A 14198-nucleotide genomic window follows, 5' to 3' on the forward strand; every position below is an offset into this window, starting at 1 on the left:
GAGGGAGAGGAGGGGGAGGGGGAGGAAAAAACAAAGAAGAAGTGATTTTGTGTCTCACTCAAACCAAACCATCCACCTGCCGGAGTTTAAATCCATTTTTCAATGCCCAAGTGGCTCATGCTTGTATGTTTTTAGTTACACAGGAAAATCACAAAGAATGAAATGCTTCAGTATAAAAAATAAAATTGCCAGTGAATGAAGAAATAAGAGGCCCCTGCGGCAGCAGCTAGCCACCAGATCTCCTTTCCTCGGAGGAGGAAATCATCCTGAGAAGTTTAGGATATCAAGGAAGCTGAAGCGAAGGATATAATGAGTTGGCCGCCCTACCTTGCAAATAAAGGGCTTTGCAGTCAAGGCGAAATTCTATTGTGTCTCTCTACTCGGTGAGCAGAGTAGGGGTTTTCCCAGAAGGATTTTGAGGGCCTTGCTGTCAAGGGCTACAGAAAAGGTCTAGAGTTAACACAGTGGCTAAACAAAGCCTGAGTGGGCGCAGGGACAGGTCAACACCAGCTCCTGACCACAGCCAAGGGGAGCTGCTGCCTGGTGCTCCGGGGTCAGGGGCCAGGCTTCCAGAGGTCTCTCCAGCAAACCCCACAACCTCCCCCTCAAGAAGAGCTCTCACAAACTCTTGTGTTAGTTGGAAACGAGGGAAAAAAGAAGTGGGCAAAGTCTTTTTCTCTTTTCTTCCTCTTTTTTAAAATTCCCATTGAAACAACAGGTATTCTGTCAGCATTGATTCAGTGTCATTTATTTAGCACTTCTTGGTCAAATGCTGAGGTAAAAGCCTGAGCACTAGGGGCCGGGGAGATGGCTCAGTAGGATAAGCGCTTGACTGGCAAATGCAACAGTCTGAGTTCAATCCCCAGTTCTGCTAAAGCCTGAGCACTGGAAAGAAGAGTAAGGAGGAATTTCGTCCTGCGTGGACCCAGAGGAGGCAAGTGACCGAGTTACCCAAGCTAAGGTGAATCCCCGGCAGGGGCTGCGTAGTGGTACAATCTTCCTGGAAGCCGTAAGCAGTTTCCAAATTGTAAAAGCCCACGCTCCTACCCCAGAATTCCCCCTAAGCCAGGGTGCCTGGAGCTCACAGAGCCAAAGGGCATGAAGGGTGCAGCGCGGCCCTCCCTGGCCCTGCAGGGCTGTTTCCCCGCCTGTGAGCAGTGGGCCGCACAGGCTCTGAGCAGACTGAACAATGTGGGATTCTCAGGTGGGAAAGAGGACAACTGGATGGCAATCAGCCAAGCCGGGGAAGGCAGGGGGACAGACTGGGAGCACAGTGCAGCGCCCAGCATCCCACAGAGAGTTCTGAGCAGCCCCTGGGTGCTGGCATTCAGCAGGGACCCCATCAGGCTAGGACACCCAGCTCCTCCCTCTCAACCCAGTAGTTGTCCATTGCAAGTATGACTCCCGACTCCTGCACAGCCCCACCTCCAGCTGAGGTGCAACAGGGGAGCCAGGCGGCCTGCACACCCCAGGTGGGGCCCAGTCCACAGCAGGAGACAGCTGCAGTCTGACCGCTCGGGTGGCACCCGTCCAGTGAGCCCTCTGGTGGCCACAGGCAGCTGGGAAGGAGCTGTACCCAAGGGCCCAGGGCAGGTAGAGCGGAGCACACAGGAACACACACATGTCCCTTGGCCGGACCCCACAGTCCCCCTGAGGCACAGGGAATGTGCACTTCATCTGGCCGGTTCCAGACAGCCTCTGGCTCCAAGACTCTCGGAATCTCACAGAAACAAGCCTGAGGTGCTCTCTGCCTGCACCCCACCTGAGCTGTGGTTACAGCACCTATGTGGTCCCAAGGGACCCCCAGGCAGCTCTGAGAGACCCAGGCAGGAGAAGGGGAAGAAGTCTCCTGGGAGAGAGGAGTCCCTTCGGATCCCCGTGTTTCCAGCAGCTGCAGGAAGCCCCCTCCTACCAAACAAGGGCACCTGGGCTGCCTAGAATGAACTTGGGAAGAAGAAAGATCCCACTCCGCTGGGCAGACGGGAAGGCTGTGACTCCCTGAGATCCACAGAGCCACATGAGCCACTGTCGGACACGCTCCCAACGTCAGCAAAGGAGCAGCACAGAAATTTAGGGACTTTTTCCTTTTTACCTGGGCAAAAGATCAAATTTCAGAGTAAGAACTCTAACGCCTTGTTTTTGAAATGTGTTCTTTTTTTTAACACCTTTACAAGCAGGGATAGTCTTACACTCGGGTTAGAATTCCTGACACAAAGGGTATTTACGGCCACACAGAGCTTCGACTGCGATCTTTCTTTTCTGTTCTTTCTTTTTGCAGGGGCCTCCTGCAAAGCTGTGTGCGCCCATGTTATGTAATCGCTGGTGCCCAGAGAGGCCAAGAGGAAATCAAAGCTAACCTGAGAGATTAGCAGCAGATTAAGATCAAGTGCGGAGGGTACCGCCGATACCTCGATCAGGAGCAGGAAGAGAGCAAACTGCCCACATGCCTGCTGGGGGCCCCAAAGGCACAAAAGCATGTTTGCTTTTCAGTCATTAGATTACTGCACTACTTAGCTGTTCTGGGAAACTGTGACACTCCAGAATGACCTAGAGTAGCCTGCCAGCGACGACAGACAGTTCGCTCTCCAGGGCCCAGGACAGAGTGAGGCCTCAGAGCCAGCGCAGCCCAGCGGCCAGGGCCCCTCAGGCTCTAGACTGAGTGAGCAGGGGCATGATCACTGGCTCTGCCTTCCTGACTCCCCCAAGCCCTGCGAAAGCAGCCCGCGTGCCCCTATCACTGGACGTGGGGGACGTCCTGCAAGTGCTGGAAACATGGGGCATAGATGGGGGCTCCCACACCTTCCCTGGGACCCCGGTGCTTGTGTATGGGGCTCCCTCAGCCAGGCATGCCCAGCTGCTGGACGCAGGTCACTGCTTAGCAGTGCCCTGGACTCCCCTCTGAGCAGGAAGGGAGGTCCCCAGGCTCCAGGGGTCTCCAGTCACGGGAGCACTGTGCTGGCTTGCGCTGTGCCCCTGGGTTGCACCCTGGGCTAGAAACGGCTGGAAACACTCCCCAGTTTCTCCCCATGTCCTGCTCATGGGTGGATGCACCACCTGAGGGATCTGAGTAGGACAGCACTAGTGTGCACCAACAGGGCGCAGGTCCTGCCAAGAGAGGGCCCTGCCACCAGCAAGGCCACCTGTGGCCCCAGCACTCTGGTGTTGCTGCAGAAGCCAGCTGTGCACAGCTCCAGGATCCCCACCATGCCCGCGAGATGAACCTCCTTCAGCCGGTCTATGAACACAAACAACCGCTGGCCGTTAAGGGGGACTTGCTGTGACCTGGGAGACGCCGTCAGTCTGGGCACAACCCCAGCCCCTTAGGCAGCCTGTGAGGCAGAACCCAGGAGCTAATGAATGTCCGTCCTTGGATTCCCTGCAGGGTGGTGGACCTGAGGTCCAAGGCACCTGAGGGGTCCCCTGAGGCTGGAGCTGGGCTGAGCTGTCCCCTAAAACTCACCCTTACAGCTGAGGCTCCCGCACTTCAGAGCATGGCCCTATTTGGGAACAGGGCTACTGCAGACAGCTAGATCAGGTGAGGTCTCACGGGAGCAGGGTGGGCAAGGTCCCCTGTGACAATATCCTAGTACAAAAGAAAGCCATACACACGGACAAACACGGGGGGAAGATAATGTGAGGGAACCCAGGGCTCGAACAAGCCACCCGTCGGAGCAGCCACCCAGGCACCACCTTGACATGGGACATCCCACCTCAGCCTGACACCGTGCACTTCTGTTGTGGCTGCCACTGTCTGTGGACCTGGTCATACATACAGATGTCCCCCAACTGTTCCACAAGACAACACGAGCACCATCATTTTGGAGAAATCTCTCTTGGTGGGAAACCTCTTACCAGGGGCCCAGTAGGACTCCACAGGAATGAAGACCCCCAGCAAACCTCAGCCTCCAGCTTTAGCTCCAGGATTCTGTCCCCGTGGTACTGAACTTCATCATGCCTAAAATCCACACACCAGTCATGCTGTCCCTGCCACCTTTAGAAACACAAGCAGCACTACTCTGTTCATACAGTTAATGTTTTTACACTCAAGTTCTGGAGGTGGGGTGGAGGCTCCTAATATAAAGTTATTCTGCTGTTTTATTAAATGCTCAACTGGCTGGGTATGATGGCACACACCTGTCACCCCGGCACTCTGGAGGCTGAGGCAGGAGGATCACCATGAGTTCGTAGGTCAGCCTGGGCTATGCAGTGAGCTCAAGGCCAGCCTGAACTTAACAGAAAGACCCTGTCTCAAAAATAAATTAAGAGGGGCCGGGGAGATGGCTCGGTAGGATAAGCGCTTGACTGGCAAACGCAAGGATCTGAGTTCAATCCCTAGTTCCGCAAAAAAAAAATTTAATTAATTAATTAATAAATATTTATTTATTTATTTATTTATTTTTTGGCGGAACCGGGGATTGAACTCAGACCCTTGTGCTTGCCGAGGAAGCACTTATTCCCCTGAGCCATCTCCCCGGCCCAAATTTATTTATTTTTATTTATTTATTTATTTATTTATTTATTTTTTGGCGGAACCAGGGATTGAACTCAGACCCTTGTGCTTGCCGAGGAAGCACTTATTCCACTGAGCCATCTCCCCGGCCCAATTAATTAATTAATAAGCATAACTGCAGCATCTTCCAGGGACTCCTCCCTTTCATGGTCACTGGAGATATTTTTCCCACCTGACTTCCAGGCAGAGATCCAACTCCTGACCTCCGACCTCTTGCTTCCTTATCAGACCCTACTGCAGATCTGACAGCAAACAACTGATGAGTTATAACTCATAACTGCGCAAAAAACAGACAGGAAACCATCTGAGGCCTTCTGGGGCTTCTTATCTATAATTACTTAAAATTCAGAAATAGGTAAGAATTATGGTTACTGTGTTGTTTGAGAAAGTTATTTCTCAATACCAAGTTAGCCTTTTAGCATTGCAATTCAGTGGCAGAGGAAAATCTCAAAGAAATCCGAGATTCTTCTGGTTAGAAAGGAAAACACACATATCCAGGAGCACCAAGATTTCGCATAATTGGTCTCAGTTTGAAAATCTATTCCTGTTCTGAAAAACAAAAAAAGTTTTAAAAAGGGGCTGGGGAGATGGTTCAGTGGAATAAGCGCTTTCCTGGCAAGCGCAAGGGCCTGAGTTCAATCCCCGGTTCTGAAAAAAAAAGTGAAAATCTATTCCTTGGGCTGGGGGATAGTTTGTTGATCTAAGTGTCTGTCTGGCAAGTGCGAGGACCCGGGTTTGACACCTGGTACAGCATGCTGTGCCGGCCCTGGAAACCCAGGCATGCTGTCCTGACCCCAGAACTGAGCATCGTGGAGCACACTTGTAATCCCAGTGCTGGGGAGGCTGAGCCTGGAGGATCACTACGAATCCAAGCTGCTAAGCAAGACCCTGTGCCAGATAAATAAACAAAAGATTTTTTAAAATCTGTTCCTTGAGGAGCCAGGGAGATAGCTCAGTAGAATAAGTGCTTGCCTGGAAAACGCAAGGGCCTGAGTTCAATCCCCGGTTCTTAAAAAAATAAAATAAAATCTGTTCCTTGAATTATTGAAGAAAACTGGTGAAGTCCAAGATTACTTTTTTCTTTTCTTTTTCTTTCAGGCAGGTGCTGTTCCACTGAGCTATATCCCCAGCCCCAAGAGTCCTTTTGTAAGGACAAAACCCCAAAGTAGGTTTCTGGGAAGCAGTAACACAGCGAGGCTCAGACTGACGGGTGAGCTGACAGCGCTCCCTCCAGTGGGAGAGCTGGATTCAAACTTCGCCTTGGGTTGCATGGAGAAATGGCTATCAGCGACCAGAGGGAGCAGCTGAGCAGGCTGCCATGACTTATCTATTTCTAGGAGGACGTAGGCCTTGTGGCGCTATGGCCTTTAGACATAGAAGGGCACAGCTGTATGTGTGGGAGAAACCTGGGCTGCCCGTTGCTGGGGTCTGTGGTGCAGCCTGCATGGCAGGAGGACATTTCCGGAACAGCTTTGGCACGGCACCAGCCCCACCCAGGCCATCACTGGGAGTGAACCGTGGGTTTTTAGGACAGTGATCAGCAGAGTCAGCTCTTTCATTATTTTTAAAAATACCCCAAATTAAAAAAAAAAAAATACCCCAAATAATCAACTTACAAAGAAAAAGTATTTCAGCTCGCAGATTCAGTGGTTCCAGGCCCAGGTCTGGAGCCCAGGGCTTTGGTTCTCCTGTGAGGCAGCGCATCGTGGCAGAGCCCAGTGACCCCAAGAAAGGTCCCTGCTGCGTGATTTCAGGAACAGTGCTGTCCACAGCATGCGTCAGCCCTCACGCCACAGCATGAAAAAGGGCTTCTCCCCTACCTGCCTCGGCCCAAGTGTTTATTGCTTTTTGTTGTTGTTGTTTTGGGTTTTTTTGTTTTTTTTTTTCTTGCATGTTTGGGGTTTTTTTTGGCGGGGGTGTTGGCAGAACGGGGGATTGAACTCAGACCCTTGCTCTTGCCAGGGAAGTGCTTATTCTACTGAGCCTTCGCCCCGGCCCCTAGCCCAAGTGTTAACATGGGCATTTTAAAAGTGGGCTCCACTTGCCTGGCAAGCACAAGGGCCTGAGTTCAATCCCCAGTTCTGAAAAAAAAAAAAAAAAGGCTAAAAGTGGGCTCCACATGCTGCTCGAACTCCCTGCGTAACATCAGCGCTGCTGGAAGCAGGCCTCAGGCCGGCGCCCCACTGCCGAGCCTCCGGCTCCTGCTCAGCCTGCTGTCAGCCTTGCTGTGGCTGGCCCTGACCTCCTATACCTGGTGCTCCATGCTCACCCAGATGAGGAACGAAATCCAGCCCCCCTCCAGATACCGGGAGGCTACTGGAGCACCCCACGCCTCCTCGTGCCTGTTCCACCGCCTTGGCCCAGCCCACCCCTGCCCCAATTCCAGCCACCTCATTTCTGGGATCAGCCATGTCCCCTGAAGTCCTAGGGCCATAGGGATGGAGCTCAGCCCTGTAGACACATGCAGAACACCTAAGCCCCAGGTCCTTTGGGCAGGCTGTTGCGGGGGAACATGATGGGAAGGGCAGGACAGGATCAGGTGCTGTGGGGACACCCAAGAAAGCCCCCCACCCTGGTATTTCTGCACACACACAGGGCACTAACTTCAGGGTGTTATTAATGGCTCCAGCTCCAGGCCCCCACCCCAGATTCAGCTGAGCCCCTGTCAGACCCACAACCCTCACAGGGCAGGTGCTCTGCTGCTGCGTTAGTGCCTCAAATAAATGATGTTCCCCTTTTTAAAAAAAAGTGTTGAGGTGGGCCGGGGAGATGGCTCAGTGGAATAAATGCTTCCCTGGCAAGTGCAAGGGCCTGAGTTCAATCCCCGGTTCCACCAAAAAAAAAAAAAAAAAAAAGTGTTGAACTTCTATGTTAAGTGAAGAAAAGCACTATGATTTCAGTTATGGAAAATGATTGCATGCTCTCTGCCTAATGACAAGAAAAGACCACAAAAAAGCAAAAGAATTCGCACAATGGAACTTTAGATGCTTCTTTTAAAAGCTTCCCTGGTGCTGTTTATGCAACAAATAGAAATCAAGAGGAAACAAACCAGTGGGATTAAAATAAGTACTAAGACATGCTTTTATATGCATGAAGCTTTTGCAAAAACAGTGGAATTTTAACCCTCTGTGAAATTTTCATAATAAGATGTTTTTTAAAGGAACTATGATCATAAAATAATAAAATGAGGGTTTGCTTGAACTAAATGTAAAGCAGACAAGCTTCCTTCATCTTGCAAATAATGACTCCTGCTCATGAAAGAAATATTTATTTGAGGCCCTTCACGCCCTTGGGTTGGTTGCTTGGTTCCTGCCCATTTCCATAAGGGAAAGAGCGTAGAATTCATAGTTCCTCACGGGGGCGCAGAGGAGAGCTAGGAAAAGCAGGGCAGGTTACAGATGTTCACCGGGCGGCCAGGCCCCAATATTTCCGCTGCAACTGATCAGGAGGTAGAAACGTCTTCGCATCCGAAGCCCACTGGGCGTCTGTGCTGCCTGAGGCACGCAAGCCGGAAGCCCTGAGCTGCATCCTGCTTCCTCGCAGTGCCTGCTCTGCGTCCTCGATGCTCAAGGTCCCTTCTACCCGCCCAGCACTGCAGCCTCACAAGACAGCTCTGACTCACGCCAGCCCCCACTGCAGCATACTGCATGCACAAGCCACTCGAACCAGGCCAATAATCCCATCTCCTAAGGAGGCAGAGCCCCCCAAAAACTTTGCCTGAGTGAGCTACCTCCTCTGTGCCAAACTGGGATGTGAGCGCAAGCAGGAGGCTCCGAGCTCTACACACAAACCACTTGCGCTGTTTCTACCATGTTGGTAGCGTAAGAAGTGACGCAATGAATGGCCTTGTGCCCGCATCACTTCTTCTCTGTGTGGGGACATTTGCAGGCTACAACCCTAGAAATGGGTTCTTTCAATGTCTAATTGTACATTTGGTCAATTTTCTCAAAACTCACTCCAGTTTTTATAGGACAGGACACACATTTGTCTTGTTCACCCAGTGGAGAGGCAACAAACATGATAAATGTATACTTGATTCCTCCTCCTTTGCTCTTCAGCAACATTTATTAAGCATCCACTGCATGCCAGTCTGAGTGCCGGGCACACAAGGAACAGTGCCTGACTCCCCCAGGGCTTAGGCGGGAGTCAGAGGGTATGAACAAACTGGCACACCTGCGGCGTGCTGGGCAAACAAAACGCCAAACAGAAAGCTAACACAGGATGGAGTTAGGAAGTCAGCTTTAAAAATAAACATTTATCATATAAATCAGCGGACAAAATTATGCCAGTGAGGCCATCTCCCTTGCAGCTGTGGTAACTGTGCAATCTTAAACCTCTTGGGTATCCAGTAAGGAGGAGGATTGCGTCAGACATGTCTCCACTCCTGGAGCTCCGGGTTTGCAAACATAGAAGAGAAAGAACAGTGCATAGGAAGCCAGCGACCCTCGGAACACTCCCTGCTGGGAAAAGTGGCGTAGGTCCCCAGGACAACCTTAGACATGAACAGAGCACACCATCGCGAATGGAAACCCACCTAGCCAGACGAACAGCCCTCAGAGCATGAAGCCTGCGTGCTCACTCCTGATCTAAAAACTTTGGTACAATCAGTTTTCCTATGAAAATTATTCTGATTCTTGGGGGCTGGTGAGATGGCTCAGTGGTCTAAAGCACCTACTTCGAACAAGCTTAGCAAAGCACAGGGACCATGGTTCAATCCCCCAGCACCACATGCCAGCCAGCACCCTGGTGGGCTGAACTGGCCACACACACACACACACACACACACACACACACACACACATAAATAAATAAAATTAAAAAAAAAAAGAAAATTGTTCTGATTCTGATAGCACAAAGGAAAGAAAACAATCTCTTTTCCCATTCTCTTTCCTTTAAGGAAAAATATTCCAGCTAAGTCATCAGCAAAATGAAATTCAACATTAATCAGTGACTGTCTCAAAATGAGAGAATTTGTCAGCAGAAAATAAATCTCTTATGTATGGGCAGAAATAATAGAAATCTGTATAGATCTAACTGCTAAAAACGAAGTCGGCAGGCTTAATGTTTGTCTGGTAGCATCAGGAGTAAAGAGCAACTGGGCTGGGACATAGCTCAGTGGTATAAGCGCCTGCCTAGCAAGCACAAGGTCCTAAGTTTGATCCCTGATACCAAAAAAAGGAATAAAGAACCACCAATCATAATAATAAATAACTGAGTTCTACTCCACTGAGGCAGCGGAGTAGAACTTACAGGATTTTCATAAGCATTCCCGTAAGTTAGGTCTGGCAATTCCAAGCTACTTAAGAAACTTATGTTGATGTCGTTGAAATAAAATTACCAAAACACCAATTAACTCTAAAACTGCAACATCAAAGGATAACACCAAGAAGACGGTGCACTTTGAGGTCAGCCCTCGGGCCTTCTGTTCACTCATCAACTGCATTCGGTGTCTTGTCCCTTATAGGAGACCATCCGCAATTCAGGTTTCACAACTGACACCCAGAACCCTACCAAAGGTCCAAGCTGCACTTGCTCTATTGGGCTCTTCTGTGAGAAACACTGCTCTGGCCCTTGGGGTAGGTTCTGATGCACACGCCAGCCTTCCCGAGGCCCTGCTGTGAGGACACAGCGCCTGCCTGCCGTGGGGCAGCTATAGCCACGCACACGGGGACCCATCTCTCTGCAGACCACCGGGCCCTTGGGGAGCCCACGGCAGCACTCACCGGGTGCCGCAGTCGGCAAAGTCCGTTCTTCCAGAGGAGGGCTCGGAACTGGAGCCCAGCACGTCCCATGCCTGCTGCTCCCTGCGCATGGCCAGGAAGCCCGCCTGTGAGCGCCACTTATATCTGCTGGCACAGGCAGAGGCATGTCACCTATTAGTCAATCCCACTAGAGCATACAATGCAAGAGAGATTATTTGGACAGAGGAAAGCAGGCATCAAATGTCCTCGGGTGCTGCAGCCGCTGAGGAATCTTAGCTTTGTGGGAGCTGCCCAGGAACGGGGAGGGCTGGCTTCCCATGGGCTGCCTCCGAGCCCTTCCTGGACACAAGCACAGAGGGGCCCACGCTTGCCCACACCTCACATAACAGAAGCACCCCATGAGGTACAAGGCCCGTGTTTCCCACAATGGCCTCCCTCTCTTGATGTACATCAGACGGAATTATTCCTCTCCTTTCCTGAAACATGAGCTGTCCCTCAAATTCACCAAAATTGTTCCACGTGGGCGCTCACATGGCAGAGGCTGCCAAGCAAAGATGGGCGCTCTGGGTCGTGGCTCGGAGTTAGTTAGCTGCCACAGCATAATGTACACGTGCTCCCACGTGCTCCCCCACGAGGCTGTGAGAGACACAGTTGCCAGCGGGGCGGGGCTGGGCAAGCCCGGGGGTCGCCCGTAGCCCCGTGCGCCTCTGCACACTCGCGCACGTATGGGGCACAGGGGACTCAGCTGGGCACTGGGTGCTCCACAAGCCTGTACACCAGGCCCTCCCGAGTTCCCGTAGCCCACACGGTGGTCAGAAGAGTGTCTGGCAACCCTGCCTCGCGGACTTCCATTTCGCAAGCTGCAAACACTCAAGATACAGCTTTTGTAACAGGAAATGGGGTGACAGGCCTCAGCACCGGACTCGACCCTCATAGCCCTGAATTTATGTCTTAACCGGATGTCAATGTTCCTTTACAACATGTTACTTAACTCGTAACTAGCAGCACCAGTCTGCCACACTCAGGGCACCCATGGGTTGGGAGAGCCCAAAGGATGTCTCTTCTCCGCCTCTGCCTCCACAAAGGACCATCTGAGCACTACGACACGGTTCTCTCTGCTGGAAACATGTGAATACCACAGATAACTGGGATGGTTTTTAAACATTCTGTGTAAGGAAAAGCACCGACCACAAGACATGCCTGTCTTCCACGGCAGTGCTAGAGGAGCGCCAGGGACATGCATTGTGTCCCCTTCCTCACTTGCACAGACCCATGCGATGGGGTTCTTGAGAAACACAAGGCCCTGGTAAATGACTGACTCTAAGAAACTGGCTCACGCAGTCAGGGAGGTCTGGAGGCCGGCAGGGACCGCAGAGTTAGACAAGAGAGAGCTGGCAGCTCGGCTTCTGGGAGGCAGCGGTTGAGGACGCAGAGAGCTGATGCTTCCGCTCAAGTCTAAAGATAAAGCAAAAGCTCTGTCCCAGCATAAAGACATCAGACACCAGGAATCCTCTGCCACGCCGGGGTGGGCCCACCGGCTCAATCTATTCCGGTCTCTGACTGACTGGATGAAGCCCAGGCCCTATGGGAAGGCCATCTGTCCATCTTCCTCCTTTCATGTTTTTTGGGTTTTGGGTTTTTTTTTTTTTTTAGGGAAGGGTCTACAAGGTGTTCAGGGTCTCACTACTAGATGAGACTTGTAGTGATCCACCTGCTTACAGCCTCCCAAGAGCTACAGGAATTACAGATACACACTACCTCGCCCAGTCTCAATCACCATCTCAGTGCACCCTGGGGATGCGGCTGGCACAGCATGCCTGGGGATTGAACCCCCGACCCCTGTTCCTGCTTGCAGGTGTTTTAATCCACTGAGCTATTTGGCCGGCCCAGCTCCTTCTATGTTAATCTCACTAACAATACCTCATGGAAACTGCCAGGATAATGTTTTAGCAAATACCTGGGAAGCAGTCAGGGATTACATCCAGGTGTCCCCTCAGAAGTCTCATGTGTTCATGGGCAAGGCTTTTGGAAGAAGATGGAATTATGGGAGTTCACATCTGATGCTGTTAGGAGGCTGGGTCCGACAGGAAGAGGTGGGGCGCCTGGGGCGTGACCCAGCAGGGCTTCTCCCCCTCCCTGCTCTCTGTCTGTTCTCCCTGCTTCCAGGACACTTTTCCCCTTCACCGTTCCCTCTGCCATGCCTTCCCACCTTGCAGCTAGCCAACCTTGGACTGAAACATGAGCCAAAGCAAACCTCTCCTCTTTTAACTTGGAAAATAAGTATTTTTTTTTTCCCAGCAGTGAAACAAGCAACTAAGACAATATGGCACACCCAACCCCTAAGATTAGCCCTTGCTAATCCTGTCATCGTGGTACCCTATCCATCCCTTCCGGCAGGCTCGTCTCCCAGCAGAAATGATCACAGGCTCATGGTCCTACCTAAGACCGTACAACTCTCGGATCAGCAACCATAAAAACACGAGCCCCTTCCACAGAGGAGGACGGGGAGCCTCTGCGAGGGACGTTCATTTCTCTCCTTGATATCCTAGAGCTTAAATATCCTTTTTTAAAAAAATATCCTGAAGTAAACTTAACAATACTTAAATACTAGAATGTAATTGCATCCTGTTATGCGACAAGATGACAAGAGGTAGAAGAAACAGATATTTGCTCTATGCACACACATTGCCATAGAGGTTGGCGGAGCTGCCAGAATTTAGGGTCCTGAATTTTGGGTGTAGAGGTGGAGCCCCAGGGGTCAAAGGGGAGAAGAGAGAGGACGGGCATGGAGAACTCTGCTGCCCAGGCTGCCTCAGCGAATGAACACCACGTGTCACCATGAGTGGCATCACCGCCAACTCCTGCCCAGCCCGTGGACTCTGCTGTCACCCACTCCTCAAGCTGTCCATACTAGATTTCATCCCCATTTAATACACAGCATGATCTGCATTTTTCCACATTGGGTGGAGAGGTTCTGCCAAACAATCCATGAAAAATGGCTCCTGAGGGAGGCTGGGCCAGGACTGAGACAGCCCGTTTCGATCATGGGGTTAGGGTCTCCTTGTCGGGCTCTGTCCCTGCATCTCTGCCTCCCCACTTCCCTGTCTCCTTTTCATCGAGGAGACAAGTGGCTAAAAGAGAACAAAAACTGTCCACATGGGGACCCTGGAAACCTCCTTTTACTCCTTCTTGTTTTATTTTATTGTTGCTTCGTGTTGGCTGTTGGTTGGTTGGTTGGTTGGCTGGTTGGTTGGTTGACTGGTTGGTTGGTTGGTTTGTTGGTTGGTTGGTTGACTGGTTTTCACTACTAGGGACTGAGCCTACAGCTTCATACTGAACTACATCCCCAAAACTTTTATTTTTGAGATGAGATTGCACCAAATCACAAGTTGCTCAGACTGGGCTCCTCCTGCCTCTGCCTCCCAGAGTGCTGGTTTACAAACCTGCACCACACACCTAGCTTCTCTCCTTTTAGTCCTTTGCAAATAACCATACAAACACACACACATACACACACACACACACACACACACACACACACAAACCACGTATCCCCTTTAACACAACTTAAGAGTGTAGGAGGCCAGCAGGAAAGAGCTGTTGCAATTATCCTAAGAGGAGGAAATAAAGACCTATACCACATGGTGGGAATTGGGACAAGGTACAAGAACTGAGAAGTGACATCAACAGGAGAAAAAGAAAAAAGCTGTCTCACAGCTGGTGAGACAGTAGTAAGGACCCAGGGAGGGCCACCCAGCAGGGGGTGGATTTGCAAAAGAAGCCAGCCTCTGGCCCTGGACCAGCCAGGCAAGAATCCAGGTCCAATCTGTGGATACCCACCTGCTGTCTTAGTTACTTTCTTCATTGCTGGGACAAAATGCCAGCATCCACAATTTAAAGGGAGAAAGGTCTTTAACAAGTGGTTTATAGAGGTTTCAGCTCGTAGTCGGCTGGCTCCAAGGCAGGGTGCCATGGCAGACGGGCCA

The 14198-nt window shown here is 51.1% G+C and overlaps 1 protein-coding gene across 1 annotated transcript in view; it reads right to left on the minus strand.

Annotated features, from left to right (window-relative positions):
- The window catches only part of Abca13 (ATP binding cassette subfamily A member 13), a 448352-nt gene extending 438050 nt beyond the window's left edge, over positions 1-10302 (minus strand). The window contains exon 1 of the mRNA XM_023714440.1: positions 10234-10302. Coding sequence (XP_023570208.1) covers positions 10234-10302 — 69 coding nt within the window. The remainder of the gene's footprint in view (positions 1-10233) is intronic.
- Between the last annotated feature and the right edge of the window lie 3896 nt (positions 10303-14198).

Source organism: Octodon degus, unplaced genomic scaffold, assembly GCF_000260255.1.
Source record: "Octodon degus isolate 3935 unplaced genomic scaffold, OctDeg1.0 scaffold00035, whole genome shotgun sequence".
Lineage (NCBI taxonomy): Eukaryota > Metazoa > Chordata > Mammalia > Rodentia > Octodontidae > Octodon > Octodon degus.